The sequence below is a fragment of the Phasianus colchicus genome, chromosome 1, assembly GCF_987193195.1.
Source record: "Phasianus colchicus chromosome 1, bPhaCol1.hap1.1, whole genome shotgun sequence".
NCBI classification, from domain to species: Eukaryota; Metazoa; Chordata; class Aves; order Galliformes; family Phasianidae; genus Phasianus; species Phasianus colchicus.
The window spans coordinates 54,291,428-54,309,318 of NC_143436.1; the positions used below are offsets into that span (position 1 = coordinate 54,291,428).

The 17,891-nt window shown below is 45.3% G+C and overlaps 2 protein-coding genes across 5 annotated transcripts in view; one reads left to right on the top strand and one right to left on the bottom strand.

The window, feature by feature from the left end:
- Positions 1–10,073, bottom strand: part of CRY1 (cryptochrome circadian regulator 1) — a 34,625-nt gene extending 24,552 nt beyond the window's left edge. For both annotated transcript variants that reach the window (XM_031600059.2, XM_031600058.2), the window contains exon 1: positions 9,639–10,073. In XM_031600059.2, the coding sequence (XP_031455919.1) occupies positions 9,639–9,796 (158 nt within the window). In that variant the 5' untranslated portion in view covers positions 9,797–10,073. The remainder of the gene's footprint in view (positions 1–9,638) is intronic.
- Positions 10,074–10,372: 299 nt separating this feature from the next.
- Positions 10,373–17,452, top strand: MTERF2 (mitochondrial transcription termination factor 2). Of its 3 annotated transcripts, none has more exons than XM_090143286.1 (3): positions 10,373–12,333; positions 12,532–15,985; positions 16,195–17,452. In XM_090143286.1, exon 3 carries the CDS (start codon positions 16,206–16,208, stop codon positions 17,400–17,402), a length of 1,197 nt encoding a protein of 398 aa, XP_089999412.1. In that variant the 5' UTR covers positions 10,373–12,333; positions 12,532–15,985; positions 16,195–16,205; the 3' UTR covers positions 17,403–17,452. The 3 variants fall into 3 exon arrangements, with proteins under 3 accessions (XP_089999412.1, XP_089999416.1, XP_031455916.1); XM_090143290.1 differs by having other exon boundaries at positions 15,858–15,985; XM_031600056.2 differs by lacking the exon at positions 12,532–15,985.
- Positions 17,453–17,891: the final 439 nt, after the last annotated feature.

Below are 17,891 nucleotides of genomic sequence, written 5' to 3' on the forward strand. Positions count from 1 at the left end.
CAAAGACAGATAAAAGCTGCGAGCGTTTACCAGGAGCAGATGGGTTCTGTTCCTTCGTTGTATTTAGAAGCGCTGCCACCAAAAGGTTAAACGAAATCTAATACTCAAAAAGCACCGAGCCAATATGCAAAATTGGGAACTGACAAAAAATAGAAAGGGAAGCTGTCAAAACAAACAGCTACTTGTGAACTACGTGTTCCGAGGCAGCACCAATGTCTGGCAGCAGTCTTTCTATATAGACGGGCTGCTCAGAAGCTAATAAACTCCATCTAGTGCTGTGATTAAAGATCATTTTAAACCTGCACAAAAGGCAAAAAAACTTCTGTCAATGACAGGTAAACTAATGCATTTCTGAACCTTATTTAACCCTGCAGGAAGGGTGCAGTAGGAACATACAAGGATACAACCAAACCCAGGAAGTAACACTGACAAAGACTTAACTCCCTGCTTGCTGTTGCTATGGATGGGCATTATCCTCACAACAAAGGAAAAAAACATTACCGGTACTTCATTGAACTGTATCCTAACCTCAAGGAGAAAATAAAGATCATTTTTGTAACGCTAAGCCCACAGAGATTCACGTTTTAATCACACTGACGAGCATAGGTATTTTTGATCAATCTATACAACCCCACGTTCAAAAGCTGACACTCAAGTTAAATTTGATGAGGTAAGCACAAGAAAATATCACTTTCAATGGGAAGTCAACACAATCCAACAAAAGGCAAGCTATGTATTACCATCCAGCACATCCTAATTAAAACCTCAGTTAGTAGAAAGGTTCTGACACACATCGCTCATACTACAAATGCAGGAAAACAACGCACATGCACCACATTCCTCCAAAGACTATTTTACCTTTAGTCATTTTAAGTTCAGAAGGAAGAAAACCAGAACCGATGACAACAGCACTGCAAGTGGAAAAGTTCTTGAATTTTCTCTAAACCTTCATTTTTGGAACAAATCACACGTAATGACTGTACTCTGCAAATATGACTCTCTTCAAGCAGAACATCAAAGAAATAAAATAAGTATTTATTTACTTTACCAGCACACTGGATGAGCAGTACAACAGCAGCCAGAGCATCTGCAAAGATAGGATTCTGGAAGAAGGATGTAGCAGTAGAAGATAAAAATGTAAAGTCATTAAAAAAAAAAACCACAAAGGCTGTTGCTGCAAGAGCAGCATCCGATCACTAGTAATGCTGCTCAGTTTGAAAGCCTGACCTCCAGTGCCAAAACTGCAAGGTCTGCTGTGCTGTCTCCTATAGAAGAAACACAGAACTCTGGTAAGGCTGTCAGTAAATGCAGAACTGAAGAACATTTCTTTGGCAAACTAACAAGCCTCAGAGCTGGCAGTTAAAAAAAAGTATGGTGGAGATTTCATGAATGTCACCCAACAAGCATTCATAAGAAATAAAACCAAAATACAACCTCACCTCCATCCAAAGACCCATCTGAAACCTGGATGACAGAGATTCCTTTTTAGAATATTTTATTTTAAAAGCACATCTCAACTTTTCAATTTATGGTCACGCCTCTCCCATGAGAGCGATAAGGAAAACAGCCATCCATCTCTGCTAAAAGCTGTGTTATTCTCTTTGTATATTTAAGACAGTTTTAAGAGACAGTTGCTGAAACCCAACCGGACACATAAATGTGCTCCTAGAATATGCCATTCGTTTCTTTCCAAAAATGTGAAATGTGAGAAGAGGGGGGGGAAAAAAAAAAAATCCCTTGATACCATGGAATTTATTAGCAAAAAATCAAACCTTCAGCTCAGAGGAAACTCAAAACAGATCACCACAAAGATTTTTCTCCATTCCTCAATTCATCCAATGTACTGGAGAACAAATATAAGCTATTTTTAAGGTCAGCAGCTCTATGAGCCAAAGTGCCACAGTTCTTTAAGCATTTCTCCTGTACTTCAGAACTGCAGAGGTTGCAAAACTGAGATAAGCTTGCCATGGTGGTGTAGTGCATAGCATAACTGTGACCCTTTGACACACTACGCACTAGGCGTGAAGCTGCCTACATGGAAGAGTTACCTATCAGTGTACTTGTTTTTCCCTGAGAATGACTGCCCTCTCACTTCTTTTCTTTTGATCCCTCTTCTGCTATTCCAACACAAGACACGCAGCGGATTATCCTTCACCTATAAGGTAAGCAGAGCATTGGCATCTTCATTAAGGAAAAAAAAAAGTTCTGCAACTGCTGGCACGCATAGGCTCTTTACTGCAAAAAGAATCAACACATTTCCCAGACCATGTGTTCCACACGCTTGGGAAAGAGACATCACATGGTCAGGACTTCCTTCCAGCACTTGCACACTTACAGAATCCAAACTGCAGGACATTACCTTGATGTAGCACCTGGCTCCACACGCTACAAAACACAGCAGATTACAACCAATATAGTTACTAACCAAACATTTCAAGTGCAAACATGATGAAAAAGAAAACAGAAAAATCCAAGTATTCATAACAGGAATTGTTTCTAAGTAGCTCATGTCATAGGTATTTCCTCTCTGTTAGCGAAAAATCAATAACAATCCACATTCATGCTTTATAGCTTCCACATTTGAGCTTCCAGATTTTTTTTTTCCCCACCCACCCATTATTTCTGGTTTTCATTTGTAAAGGACAGGAGTTTGTATCCTGGGAGGAATCAAACCCACAGCACAAGAACTTTTTGTGGGTATGCAAATCACAAGCATACAAACTCACGCTGCAAGATGTATGTAACTGAACAGGAGAGGAATCAAGGAACATGGACGTAATGGAAGTTTCCAAAGCAGGTCCTGACTTCAGTTACAGGAAGAAGCAACGCAGAACTCAAAAGCTCAAATGCAAACATGACATGCTCATCACTTCAGAAATTAGATTTGCCGGAAATAGTTACTATCCTGATCAATGTTCAACTGACAAAGTCCCTTCCCTCTCTGGTACTTTGAACAAGTTCCATCCCATAGCAACAAATCCGTTGCGTTAGCACTTTTCAAGAAATTATGACCAGTGGTTTTGATACTTAACTGCTTTCTGAAGCCACAATATGAAATCCCTGTTTTCTACTCAAGACAGTCATATAGACATCCAGGCCTTTCAAACACTAATGCGAATTAAAAAGAAAATAGATCTCAGTTTACAATTCAAGAAAAAAAAAAAAAGCATATTTTACTAAGTTATGTCAATTGCAGCTCTGTTACAGTCCCCAACAACACCTACAAAGCTAACATTTTTTTTTTTAAACCATGAGCAATTGCTATGCTCATAACATATAACATAACATAGACTTTTGCTGCAGTTGTCTCCATTCACACCCTCAAAACAGAACTCTGCAATATTGACCTATTTTCCCTGGTCCTTTCTGCACTATCCTTTAGTAAACCTTTATCTCCGTGAAAAGCAACAGTCACATGCACATTAAACTCCAAAGTAGTGGAAGCAACTGCTTAAAGGTGACCTGAAAAATATATGGAGGCTTTGGGGTCAGAAGAACATTGCAATTACAGCTCACCCGTTGGTTGGCCTAGATTGCAAAGAACCTGAAAGCCACAAGTACACGGAAGCACAAGAACTAACCATGCTCCACGTTTAAAGTTGTGAAAACTTATAAGTGTGTTTCACCAAAATACCCCACAGTTCATAACCGGCTAATCAAGATGTAACCACAGGAACTGCTATCAAATCTGCTAAAAGGTAATATGCAACATACTAAACCTATAAACCACAAAGCCACAAACTCCACATGGCTTACACAACCAATCCAGGCTTAAATTGACTTCTGCCTTTTGAGTCCGCTATGGGAACACCAGAAGCACAAGAAGCCCTGAAGTAAAAGGTTTCTTTCAGTATACAGATTAATACATTACAGACCTTAGTGCCACTTCTACACTGAAAAAACGGCTGACTTCACCAGCAGCTTGACCTTCCTCCTATCTCTCGTTATATAACTGACCTGAAAGCCTGCCAGGAACTGAGTGGGTATGGAAGAGAACCACTTTCCTTGAAAATAAGGCTTTCATTCTGTAGATTAGCTGTCATAAATGAAACAGTTCAGGTGGCACAATGTGAACAGCTCTCCTGAAATATTTGCATAATGAAATACGTTTCAAGAGTATCTGCTATTTGTGGCATTTAAGACATTTTTCACAGGCTGGAGGGAAATATACTTTCTTACATGAAAATTAAAGAGAAAAACAAAGTAAAAATTTGTCTTCAAGAACTGATACAGAATTCATTGATAATAACACATTTATCAGTTAAAATCAAATCTGTATTCTTCACTGCATAATAAAGCTGTCTGCACAGATAGCACTTGCGTGAGGTTTGTCACCCTCTCCATGACCAGAGGACATAGCAGCACAAGCTACAGACACATTACTTGACTAGGGAGAGGTAAAGAACGCAGTTTATTGATACTTCAGTACAATAAGACAAAAAAAAAAATGCTAGTTCCAAAGAAAACAAGTAATCCTATGGACTTGTTTCTAGAGCACATCTCCCTTGATCTCAGTCACAAAGTCCACGTGCTCTTCTTTGTATCAAGAATAATTTACTCAGACCTTCTCCTGCAGCCCTTAAACCTGTAGATCCATGGTATAGAACTAGGCCTCCAGAACTGCTTTACTTGAGGAATTAGATTCCTGCAAGATCCTTCTTGCAGCCACCAAGCTCATTGTATAAAGGCTGACTGGAATTGTTCTGGCCTAAAATCACCACCCAGAAAAAAACAACGTATTGAGCACTTTATGTAAGATTTGGCTTGCTGTACCACCCGCTCTCCCCAGAGCAACCAGCACAGACTTGTCTCCTGGTTTAATAACAGTTACGTTACAGAATCTGGTGATACAAAGCTATTCACCATGAGAAACAGGCAAGCATAGGGTAATTTCTCAGCCAGCGGAGTTATTTCTCACCTTCTGACAGCACGATAAAAAAAATAAATTGGGCCTTTCTCCTCGCACAGTAAGAAGGCCAGCACTTATTTTCGACAATAAAACTTCAAAGGGTGTCAACAAATGGAGACACCACAGAAGAAGCCAATAATCACCTTCTGAAAAACACCCAGTGGTTACCACGCACCAACATCACAGGCTACAGTTACACGGTCATCTCCATCCACAACCAAGCCATGGAAGGAAGGCACCCGTCCCTCCCATTCCTGCCTCTCCACGGCTATCACCACCACCACCTTGTCGTGGCACAATCTAATCCTACCAAAAGCAGGCATTAAGCTGTCCTCGACAGCCCAACGAGCTAACCTGCTTCACCAGAGGGCTGTGCTGGCAGTAGCACGAGAGGGTGGAACCAGCCCTTTCATCAGCGGTGCGGGATTAAAGCTGCGAGGACATACGTCAGCACGGCTCAGTGACGTACTTTGCAAATTACAGGACTAGATCATGTAACATTGTAAACTATAGAGGGAATCGCTGCACTGTGGGCATTTTTAGGGTAGATGTGCCCTTCTGGGAAAGAGAGCAGGTGGGCAATTCATGGGTAGGATGTAGAGTGTTTCCCCAGTCTTACAGGATGTACCGTAATACTCTAACCTAAGCGAGTGACCTCTAAAAACAAGTTACTACTCCGAAATAACAGACTTAGAAATTTACAGGTTAATCACCCTCAATTTAGAGGGCTGGCTGAACAAAAGTTCTGCAAGTTGCGCACTGAACGGGCACTGATGCAACTCGTTGAAAGGCACGACAGGTATGTCTGCAACAGAGCACGAAAACCCTGCTTCACCTGAGGACCTCGTACACATGAGCTATAGCAGCTGAGACCGGCTCACGTAAAAGGAACCCCAAGAATCTATAAAATACATATAAACAAACGTTTCTCCCGAGGCTGATGCACGTCCAGGTTGGTATGTGAAGGACCACAAGTCTTGTCATTTATGTATATAGTTTAGATGACTGGCTTGATGTTTAGTATTTCATAAATCAAAGCGATTTTAATCTTAAGCATCAGACCATGAAAACAGAGGGACATTCAATGAATCAGGCCTGTTTATTTTGTGTGAGAGTGGTAGGAAAACAACTGTCAATAAAATTATTTTGAATTATTTCGGTATTAAATTGTTCTCTGTCTTTAGTTCAGACGGGCAAAAACTGCGTATATTATTTGTTAAAGTTGGTGAAATGCTTGGTGTGGGTAAGGGAGTTTGTTTTCGTGCACCTGCTAAAACTGTTAGGGAGCATCCAGAGAGCAAACCACTTCCTTCATGACTTGAAACTACATCTGGTTTTGAGAATATGCCTATAAAGAATAGCAAAAGTGAATCGATGCCTCAAAAAGATGCTCAAGTATTAAATTTTCAAAACAATCTTCAATTTCCATGAATTGCAGTGAATGTCCTGGAAATTGAACATTTGTCTTGGTCTTCAGTTTTTAATACGTTTTGAGGTATAAGCATCACACCTCTTCCTTCTCCTAAATCAACAGGACCAGCTGGCACAACAGCAACAAACTTGGCAAGATGTATGTGAACATATCAATATTCTCACTACTAGATATATGAAATGCCTTATTTCTCTTCTTCTAAAAAAGAAAGTTATCATCTCCAGGAATGATTAAATAGGGAAGGATTGGCAAGACTACATTATCCATCTTGTAAAATCAACTACCATATCAAAAACATACACGCAGACTCAAAAAAACCAGTAAATAATTAGCCAAAGTAAACCCTTATCCAGCAAATAATGGAATGTTTGCATTTCTTTTTCCATATTTTGATCAGGTGCCATTTTGTACAGAACTAGGGCTAAAGAAACCCTCCCCTAAATCATGTTGCTCACACGAGATTCCGTTCTCCTTAATACAGAAAAGTGTGTGAGAACATGCCAGCACATTTTTTCTTATGTAGGTAATGGTTACTTGTTTGAGTACGTAAGTTACATTCTCTGCCTATTCTGCAGGCACAATTAGACACACACTGTGTCTGGTGCCAAAAGTTTAAGGGCAGTTATCAAAATCTGAGCAGTTTTCTATTTAGCATTTTTCCCTAGCATTTCTCCATCGCCTCCTTCCTTATACTGGGTAACCACTCTCGTGCAAACCTTTATCTGTGAATGACACAGGAGAACTCATTACGCAGGAAAAGCATGTCTCAATGGAAGTACGTCGTCATGATTTATTTAACAGCTCAGGAGAGTGAACAATAATAAGAAACTGAAGAGAACCAGAAAAATGGAACAAGTTGATGAAGGCCCTCGAGTCTGTTACATAGCATTCATGATTTTAGCACAGGTAGGCTGCATGCCAGGAGAAAGGAGGTCAGTAAGGCCATGTGACTGCTTGGTAATTAGGCTTGCTCAATAGTGCAGTTACACAAAAATATTAGTTCATGAGTGTTACATGACTGTTTAAAGAGAAAAGTTCATCAGAAATGTATTCAAGGTTGCAAGATTCAAAACACATTTTGAAAAATGAACCGTAACTGTTGAGTCTGCAGAGTAACAATATTGTTTCCAACAAGAAGATAAACCTCCTGTTTTCCTAGCGTTCTTACACCATTTTCCTCATGTTCACTGTTAGTCATACTTCAACCTCCAACAGAAGAGTTTTGCTCAGGTCACTGGAACCACTAACTTAGCATAACATAAACTCTTGGTATAAACCTACCCAAATCAAGGAAAGATCACGGTAAAACTACCACAAGAGATTAAATCTGACTCATCTTCCAAATGCTGAGGGGTTTCTGCTCCTACTCTCAAACATTACGCATTTTTGACCAATGCAACACCCTACAGCACAGACATGCAAGCATCCTGCTAAGAGTCATCCAGTGACCAAGGAGATAAAGTGTTTGGTTATCAGTTACAAGTGCTGAACGAGACTGGCAAGCCAAAAAACCGCATCATAAGTCTTGGGTATGCATGCTATGAGAGTGTGCATTACCATCAGTTAAAAATAGCTCATTAAAACCACTGGATCCTAACATGGACCCATTCCAAACTACTAAGCGTTCATTTAAATATGATTTTATGGTGTTCATTCTAACAAAGCTCTGTCAATCACCTACTTTACAAAAATTAATGTATTTCTTCAGACGTGGGGAAAAAAAAAAAAGGGCTTACAAAACTGGGCTATGAAAGCAGGGAGATCTTCTAGTCAAAGCCATGTACAGCACGTGCACTGAGCTGTACAAGTCCCAGGAGGCTGTCTGAACTGCTTGGGATAGCAGAGTCAACTCACCCTCCTTCTATAGGCCTCTGTTCATAGAGAAAAAGGAGTGGAGGTGAGGAGGGCTCCCTCCAAAAAAGAAAAACATAGAAAATTCTCTCTTCTGGAAAAACCAAACCAAACGAAACCAAACAACAAAGAAAAACAAAGCCTCTAACCATCAACTGAAAAAGATAATTTTCTTCAAAAGCAAAAGACAGTGTAGCAACTGTCCTTTAGAACACCAAGAACTGTGCAAAAGCAAACAATTTAGTCAAAGCAGATGAGTACACAAAGGTACTCAGGGACTGCATTAGCTGAAGCTTGTATTAAGTGGCCACTGAAGAACCAGGACTGCAGCACTACAGACATAAGCTTCCTTTTGCTAAAATCCAAGTTCATGTTCTGTTTACAAGGGTGAGTAGTGACAGGACAAGGGGGAATGGTTTTAAAATGAGACAGGGGAGGTTTAGGTTAGATATTAGCAGGAAGTTTTTCACACTCAGGGTGGTGACACACTGGAACAGGTTGCCCAAGGAGGCTGTGGATGCCCCATCCCTGGAGGCATTCAAGGCCAGGCTGGATGTGGCTCTGGGCAGCCTGGTCTGGTGGTTGGCAACCCTGCACATAGCAGGGGGGTTGAAACTAGGTGATCATTGTGGTCCTTTTCAACACTGGCCATTCTATGATTCATGCCTGTCCACCATTCACGGCTCAGAGAACACAACCCAATGGCCTGGTGTTATGTAGCATTTCGCTTGCAAAACACATCAGAAACCTATGAAGTATTCCTAAGACATGTGATTTCCTTAGCACCGAGGCCTGTTCCTATTGCCCAGATTCTTTCAAAACATAAGCACTGACCATACTTTGTCCATAAAGATCAACACTGCTAAGCATTAGGGCTCATTATGCAAAAGGAGTTATTCCCTTCAAAGCAAACAAACAAAATAAAAAGCCACTGTGAGAGAAACGCATATCGGACCTCGGATATGGAAGAAATGATAACTAAAAGCTATTATTGAATGCTATGAGCCTCACTGTTGTCAGTGGAAGCGCCCATCCAGGAAAGGTTAACGTAAGAAATCTTAGTATTCCTATCCCCTGAAAACCAGAGACTGGACCACAACCCGCATCCAAAGCGACAGAAGTCACGGGGTCCGAAGGAAACCATCCTCGAGGAGAACCGAGCACGGGACGATCCCAACTCCGTCCCCGGTCATGACGTGGCGCAGTGCCGTCACGCCGCGCCCGCTCGCTCCGAGGCAGCGCTCAGCTCCGCGCCGCGCTCCCGACGGGACGGGTGGCGCCGAGCCCCGCGGTCACCGCCCGCGCGCGGGGCCGCAGCCGCCGAGCGACGCCCGGAGCGCCCCACGGGGGCAGCCCCGTTACCCGCTCCTTATATGGCGCGCACGGAGCGTCCGTCTCCCCGCGCGGCCGCACGGAGCTCCCCGCCCGCGCCCGGCCCCCACTCACCGCCAGCGGTTGATGCCCACGTTGGAGGAGCCGGCGAACCAGGGGTCCAGGATGTAGACGCAGCGCACGGTGTCGGCGCCCCGGATGCACTCCCGCAGCGCCGGGTTGTCGTGGAGCCGCAGCCCCTTGCGGAACCAGTGCACGGCGTTCACCCCCATGCCGTGCTCATGGCCCGGCGCCCGGGCGAGCAGGGGGCGGCCGCCGCCCCGCGCGGTGCGGGGGGCAGAGCGGCGCGAGCGCTCTAGGATCCGGCGGAGGCGGCCACCCGACGGGGACGCATCACCCCGCGGAGCCCCGCGGCTCGGCGGGAAGGGACGGCTCGGGGACGGGGAGCAGCCGCGCGCTCTCCTCGTGCCGCGCCGCCGACGGCCGCCACCTCGCCGCTCGCCCTGTGACTGCGCCGGAGCTCCGCCGGGCGCTCCGCCCCGCCCCTCGCCGCCGATTGGCCGCCTCCGCCCCCACGTGACCGCCGGCCCTCACGTTTCTGAAGTGTGTTCGCCGCCGGCCGCGGCGGGAGGTGGCGCAGCGCGGCGGGATTCCCGCCCAACCTGGGCGGCGCGAGGGGGCGGCGGGGCGCGGGGCCGCGAAGCGCCTCGCGGAGGAACCGCCGGCCCTCCGGGCGCGTGCCCGCTGACTGTTATGTATCGCGCCCCGCGCGCTCCCGCTGAAGGCGGCGCGCATGCGCCGCGGTGCCGCGCCGCTCCCCTCGGGCGTCCCCCGCTTTCAGCATTACCCCTATCCCACCCCTCACGTCTCGCTGCGGGTCTGGCGGCACCGAGGCGGAGTACCGATCCCCTCTCCGCCTCCCCCGTCTCCACCGACGGGCCGCTTATGTAAGGCCTACGCAGCCAGCCCGGCCCGCCCGCGCGGCACCCACCCCCTCCCCTCCCCCAGCGGCGATTACAAAACTGCCAAGTACGCGGGCACAGCGAGGCCGCCTGCTCGTTATTCGCAACGCGGTGTTTGTTTATGAGGTTGGAACTCCTCTCCCCGAGCGGCTCGGAGCCCTGTCTCTCGTCATCGCTCCCTGCCAGGGCTGAGGCGCCGAGCAGCGAGGCGGCAGCCCGCCGCCAGCCCCGCTTCCCGCAGCCCCGCTCCCCGCAGCCCCGCAGCCCTCCCCCGCGGGTTTCGTAACCGCCGCTCCCCGAGCCGCGCTCGCTGCAGGCTGAGCGGCAGCCGCAGTCTGCCTAGCACTGGGATAAAGCACCTCCTTCTGACCGCACCTTCCTTGTTAGGCCGTTGGGCAGCGGGTCAGAAGTGGAAGGGAGGTGAAGAATATATTAATTAAGGAGGCTGTCTGAGCAAGGAGAGAAATAGAGCCGTGGTTAATCGAGGATCTCGCTCGCCTCGCTGCTGTGCTCTCCTGCGGGTAACTTTCTGAAGGAGCGCTAATTGGGCTCATTTAGTGCAGACCATGAGAACAAGGTCAGAAAGGGAAAAGGATAAGACAACGGTGTGACATGATAGGAATTGAACGTGAAGTACATACATCAAGTATGCGATATGTTGTGTTAAGAATTAGGAGTGCTCTTCAGGTCCCTGTTCTTAACATCACTGGATGCTGCTGTGTGGTACGCATTGACAAACACCGACTGTTCGTGAAAGTGTAGCACAGTGGGAAACAGTCCCAACTGGGCTCACAGAGTGGCCCTTCTGCAGTTCTCTCAGACTTAGATCTAACACAGGCTACTGAATGTGCATCTGACAACAGAAGGGTTTCCAGAGCCAACAGTGCCAATTTTAATGCTCTGAAGGATATGAACATGCAGATCCCATGCTAGTTTGAAAAACAGTAAAATCACAGAATGGTTTGGATTGGAAGAGACCTGAAAGACCCATCTATTTCCAACCCCCTGCCATGGGCAGGGCTGCCACCCCGCAGCTCAGGCTGCCCAGAGCCCCATCCAACCTGGCCTCAAGCCTCCAGGGATGGGGCACCACAGCTCTGTGCAGCTGTGCCAGCGCCTCACTGCCCTCCGAGTAAAGAATTTCTTCCTAACTTCTAACCTAAATCTCCTCTCTTTTAGTTTAAAACTGTTCCCCCTTGTCCTATCGTTACCTACCCATATAAAAAGTTGATCTCCCTCCTGTCTCTAAGCTCGGTAATTTTTGTATGAAAGTGCTCGCATGTCTACAAGTTGAAAAGATTTGTGCGTCACTGATTTGTTTTCTAACTTCAGAAGAGATCCAAGGCAGACACGGCTCCAATCACCCAGAGGAAGCAGATTCTCACCAGCACAGCGTGTTCAGCTTCTGAAGCACCACCAGCACCCCCTGCTAGCCCGATGACCACATCTGTGAATTTACTGCTTTTTTCTGTAACAAGTGCAGCGATCACATGGAAGCACACGCGCTGAGGTTACAGAAGCCTCCCCTAAAGGCATCAGCGTGCCTCTCCTCAGGAACCTGAGGTGATTTCCCATCACGGAGACCACGCAGCGCATTCACCGCACTCTAAGAACAAAAAGCACCAAGGCATCACCTACAGCACACTAAATATGCAGCTGCGGGATGGCAAAGTCCTTGTTTACGGGAGAGATCCGCACCCCACAGCAATCCGTCCGCGCGCCATGGCGGTAGGGCGGCTCCGCACGCCCCGACCACACGCTATGCTACGTTCCGTTCGTTCCGCTCCGCCCCGCCCGCTGACGGGGGTCGGGCCCGGCGCGGCCGCGCAGCGCTCAGCAGGAGGCAGGTCAGGCGCGGGGCGGAGGGGCCGTGCGGGCGAGGGGGGCTGTGCTGTAGGGGTGCAGCTGGGTGAGAGCCAGCAGCCCATTCGGGCTGCCTTTTGGGTTTGTAATCTCTCCATACGTAGACCCGCAGTCCCCGTTGCGATACAGATATCAACCGCTGTCCGGCATGAGTTTATGAGAGCTCTGAACTCTTGGCACAGGTTAAATACTCAGGCGCTGTTGTCATCTGCAGACTCTGACATGCATTTCAGACACCAAGCGTGACCGCTAAGCTTCTTCTCAGTTCCTGCTGCACGCCGTAACATTATCATCTATTCATCTCTTTTCAATACAATCTGCTCACTGTTTTACAAAAGTTCCTGGGTATGCAGTCAAATGTGGTTTAGCAAGTGAAGGCTTCCTTCCTTTTACAGCATTCTGTGTTTGCATGGAACATAGAATCATAGAATGGGCTGGGTTGAAAAGGACCACAATGATCACCGAGTTTCAACCCCCTGCTATGTGCAGGGTCACCATTCTCACTATCACCAAGGAAAACATGACTGTGATGCCAAACATAATTCCAGACAACCTAAAGCTTCTCTAAAGCAAACTTAACAAGAATTTCCATGTCAGATTTTGGAAAAGCGCAGTTTACTGTTGCAGAATTTGGCCTTGTTTTTAAAAAGCTCCATAACTAATCTGTAAGATGACTCTCTATTGTAAGTGACTGCATTACTCACAAGGCAATTTAGCCTAACAGTTGGATTACACATTGAAATAAAAGTCATGGTTAGTTATTTTCCCAGTTTGTACTTTGCAAGCATCACCTGACACCCCAAACAATTTTAATAATTGTTTATTTAGATGGCAGTTTTCAGCTGAGCTAAAGCATTAATGCAGAAAGCCCCGACCCTTCAGAGACTGATTACTTTGACTGGACCCAGTAAATAGAATAGAACCACTCAGTTCTCAAATGCAGGCAGTTGTGTCACTTCCTATGGAGGACAGGCTTCAGTTTTCAGTCCTGGTGAAAGTCGCTTTTTCAGGATACAAAAGGAACAACACTGGAAAAATCTTACCTGCACTTTGGGTTGATTTCATAGCTACTTGGAGAATCACTGTGGTGGTGAATGGAGTTAAATCCAGCTGGTGACCGGTCATGAGTGGTGTCCCCCAGGGGTCAGTGCTGGGGCCTGTCCTCTTCAATATCTTTATTGATGACCTGGATGAGGGCATCGAGTGCACCCTCAGTAAACTTGCAGATGACACCAAATTGGCCGGAATTGTGGATCTGCCTGGGGGTAGCGAGGCCATACAGAGGGATCTGGACAGGCTGGATAGCTGGGCTGAAGCCAGTGGGATGAGGTTCAACAAGACCAAATGCCGGGTCCTACACTTTGGCTACAACAACCCCAGGCGATGCTACAGGCTTGGGGCGGAGTGGCTGGAGGACTGCGTAGAGGAAATGGACCTGGGGGTATTGATTGATGCTCAGCTGAACATGAGCCGCCAGTGTGCCCAGGTGGCCAAGAAGGCCAATGGCATCCTGGCTTGCATCAGAAACAGTGTTGCCAGCAGGAGCAGAGAGGTGATTGTTCCCCTGTACTCAGCACTGGTGAGGCCGAACCTCGAGTACTGTGTCCAGTTTTGGGCCCCTCACTGCAACAAAGACATTGAGGCCATGGAACGTGTTCAGAGGAGGGCAACAAAGCTGGTGAGGGGTCTGGAACACAAGCCATATGAGGAAAGGCTGAAGGAGCTGGGATTGTTTAGTTTGGAGAAGAGGAGGCTCAGGGGAGACCTTATTGCTCTCTATAACTTCCTGAAGGGAGGTTGTAGTGAGCTGGGGGTCGGCCTCTTCTCTCATGTCATTAGTGATAGGACCAGAGGGAATGGTTTCAAGCTACGGCAGGGGAGATTCAAGCTGGACATTAGGAAGTATTACTTTTCAGAAAGGGTGGTCAGGCACTGGAATGGACTGCCCAGGGAGGTGGTGGAGTCACCGACCCTGGGGGTATTCAAGGAAAGACTGGATGTGGTGTTGAGGGACATGGTTTAGTGGGAGCTATTGGTAATAGGTGAACGGTTGGACTGGATGATCTTTTAGGTCTTTTCCAACCTTGGTGATTCTATGATTCTATGATCACTCATTCAGTGCTAGAGCTCACTGGGCAGTAATTCTCAAGCCACTAAGTGTATGAAGATAAAGCCATTAAACCTGGAGTTATGACATACAGCTTCGTTGAGCTGTGAGGTTGTGCCTCAGAAACTGAAATATGACTAAGAACCAAGTTACTGATGAACAGCTTTCTGCTAACGGCAAGCTTCAATGTAGTTCAGCATTTTCTATGTCTTAATCTACTAGTTTATGATGTGGCAACATAATGAAAGTCCAGCTACTAGAAACTGAAAAACATCAACTTAAAAGCAATGATACACATTATTGACAAAAAAGTATTTTACCACTAGAAAATGTTTAACCATACCTGAAGTTCTGTCACTTTGGTCCCCTAAACAAATCATGTATTTTCATGAAAGATGGATAGAAATCAGATTGTAAGGATTTCATGTTCTGCATGAAGCTTCTTAATATATGTTATGCAAGAGATCAGATTGGGTGATTGTAACAGTGCTTTCTCTCTAAAAAAAAAATAAAAAAAACAACCAAAAAAGCCTTACTTAATACTCAATGGGTGCTTTTTGAAGCACATTATGCTTTGGGAGAGGTGAATGTGACTGTATAAATAGGGTTGTCCAATACACAACGTAATTTTCTCTTCTTTCCCCCTTTTGAGTTAGGGCAATTTTCAGTGTGTTAACAGCAGCAGCAATTAGGTCAAGCATTTCAGAGACTAGAAGTTCTCACTTCCACCTCGGTGCTTCCTAAAGGTTGTTACAAAACCACCCCCTAAGAAGTTAAGGATACATCAGTGATATCTACGCACGCATGACTGCCGCTGCAGCTCCTCCGGCTGTGGCAGAGCAAGTGGCACTGCCTGTGCTATTCATGATACCTGGCACTCAGCACCAGCAAAGCTGCCCCACTGGGTTATCCACAGCTGCACGGTGGTTGTGCACTTACCCAAAGGGCTGCACAATGGCTCTGGGCCCACTGGAGGTGGCAGGCAAGGACAAAAAGCAGAAGTTGGAAAGAAGGTACTGTAGAGGCAAGTAAAGGCCTGAAGATGTAGCACTGTGCTTGCTTCCTCTCCCAAATATCAGGGTGATTACTTAGCCCCAGTTAGCAGATTCAGCTAATGAAAAATGCATAGATACACAAGCGGGTTCAATGATTTTTTCTTTAATTGCACGGAGAATGAGTTGATAAGGCAGTTAAGCTGTGAACTGCTACTGAAGGAGCACCTGGGAGTGCTCTGACACATGAAGGAACATGTCATGCTCTAAACAATGCCTAAGCAGTTAAGCAAATACATTAAGAAGAGCTAAGAAGTATGTTTTAAGCTGTATTTTGGTTTTTTGTTTTTTTATTCATCTAGTAGAATTGCTGTCAAATTAAATTGCATGTAACATTTTTCCACTGCAGTGTGAGTGAGCTGTAACACCGTCACTAGCAGGAAATAGCTGACAGCTTTGTTCTTGTATGACTGCAGCATATCATGGACAGAGTACTGCCCCCATAGCAGCACAGTTGCATCCACACGTTATGTTCTGGTGAGGCATCAATCAGAACATTAACCTTTCAAAAATCTTTTCTTTCCCTTCTGCACAAAAGCTGATTTTTTGTGCTAATAACAAAAAATACTGTTAAGAGTAATTTCTTATGCCAGCTCAGTCTAAATATCAATGGTTCTGCGAACATTACGAGGTATAATTTGTGTCTTCAATGTGTTTTCAAAGCATTGTTTTTCCTCTCTGCGTAGAGCTGCATTCCATGATGTTGAGAGGAGTTGCTCACAGTGCAAAAGATACAGTTACATTTCTGTTGGCAAGATGTCACTGCAGTAGGCCTGGGTTGAATATTTTGTCCTTACGGCCTGAGATAACAAAAATAGGCTTCTTAATCCATTCAACGTACACAACTGATACAAAGTCAAGAGAGGAAAATAAAAAAACCATTGAGGATCTCCACAAACTGTCAGTTGATATTAAGAAAATACGCAGAGGAAAGGAATGGGTCCTTCTCCAGGATGTGGCCTACGTTCCAGAAATCGCCAGAATTCTACGAGCAATGGGTGCGGATGACCCCGCTATTGCCAGTATCTTGGAACGCTGCCCAGAGGCAATGCTGCGTAGTCCTGCAGAGGTGAACTCTCAAAGAGCTCTGTGGCAACTGGTATGCCAGAAGGAAGACCAGCTGATTAAATTAATAGAGCAGTTTCCAGATTCTTTCTTCACTACCGGGTATCACGAGAACCAGAAAGCAAATATTCTATTTTTTCAGGAACTGGGACTTAAGAATAATATAATCACCAGGTTCTTGACGAGCGCACCCAATATCTTCCACAATGCAGCTGAAAAAAACAAACACGTGATAGAGACATTACAAAAAAGTTACTTAAGTTTAGGAGGTTCTGATGCAAATATGAAGATCTGGATACTGAAGTTACTGAGCCAAAATCCATTTATTTTGTTAAGTACCTCCTCGGCAATTCAGGAAAACTTGGAATTTCTGCAAAAGAGTGATTTCACTGACCACGAAGTCCTACAGCTGCTGTCCAAACTTAAAGGTTTTATTTTTCAGCTTACACCCTCCACTATGCAGAAGAGCATGCTATTTTCCAAAAATGTCTTTAAGTGCAGCGATCAAGAATTCAAACGACTGGTACTGAAATGCCCAGCCCTTCTCTACTATTCTGTTCCAATTCTGGAAGAAAGACTTGAGGGACTGCTGAAGGAAGGAATTTCTATAGCACAGATTAAGGAGACACCAATGGTGCTGGAGTTGACGACACAAATTGTTCAGTACAGGATTAAAAAACTTTCTGCTTTGGGGTACAATATAAAGAGTGGAAATCTAGAAAACTTGAATGGTACTAAGAAAGATTTTGAAGCAAATTATGGTAAGATACAATCAAAGAAGGAGAGACCAATGTTTAATCCTGTTGCTCCTCTAAACATTGAAGATTAATTTGAAAACCGTACTTAAAATTATGCAATAAAGAATGATTAAAGAGAAAAGAGGTTTTGGTTCTTTGATAGGAGTTGAAGGAAAAGTCATCTTAACCAGACTGTAGTCTTATGCTGTCCTTTGTCGTGGAGTGGGCTTCATGCACAATTTCATTATAAAATTGCAGCTTTTTAATGCTGGTTATGGGAAAGGTTGATTAATCCTTTACATAAGGATTATTTTTTTTTCCCCCAGGGAGCATCTTACATATCTTTTTGGTTCTGATTTCCTTATCTGCCTGGCCTCTAGCTTCTGTGGCTTTTCAGCTCCATCACTGCACTGTCTGTGGTAGTGCTTAGCATAATCTTTATCTGAGAAAGAAAAGGAGGATTATTTTGCCAGTAATATGAATCCACCCACTGGTCCACCGCCTTTGGAGATGTATATCGAGTTCCATTCCTTATTGCTGCAGGAAGTGGCTACAGCTCCTGCATCCTGAATTGAAGCAGA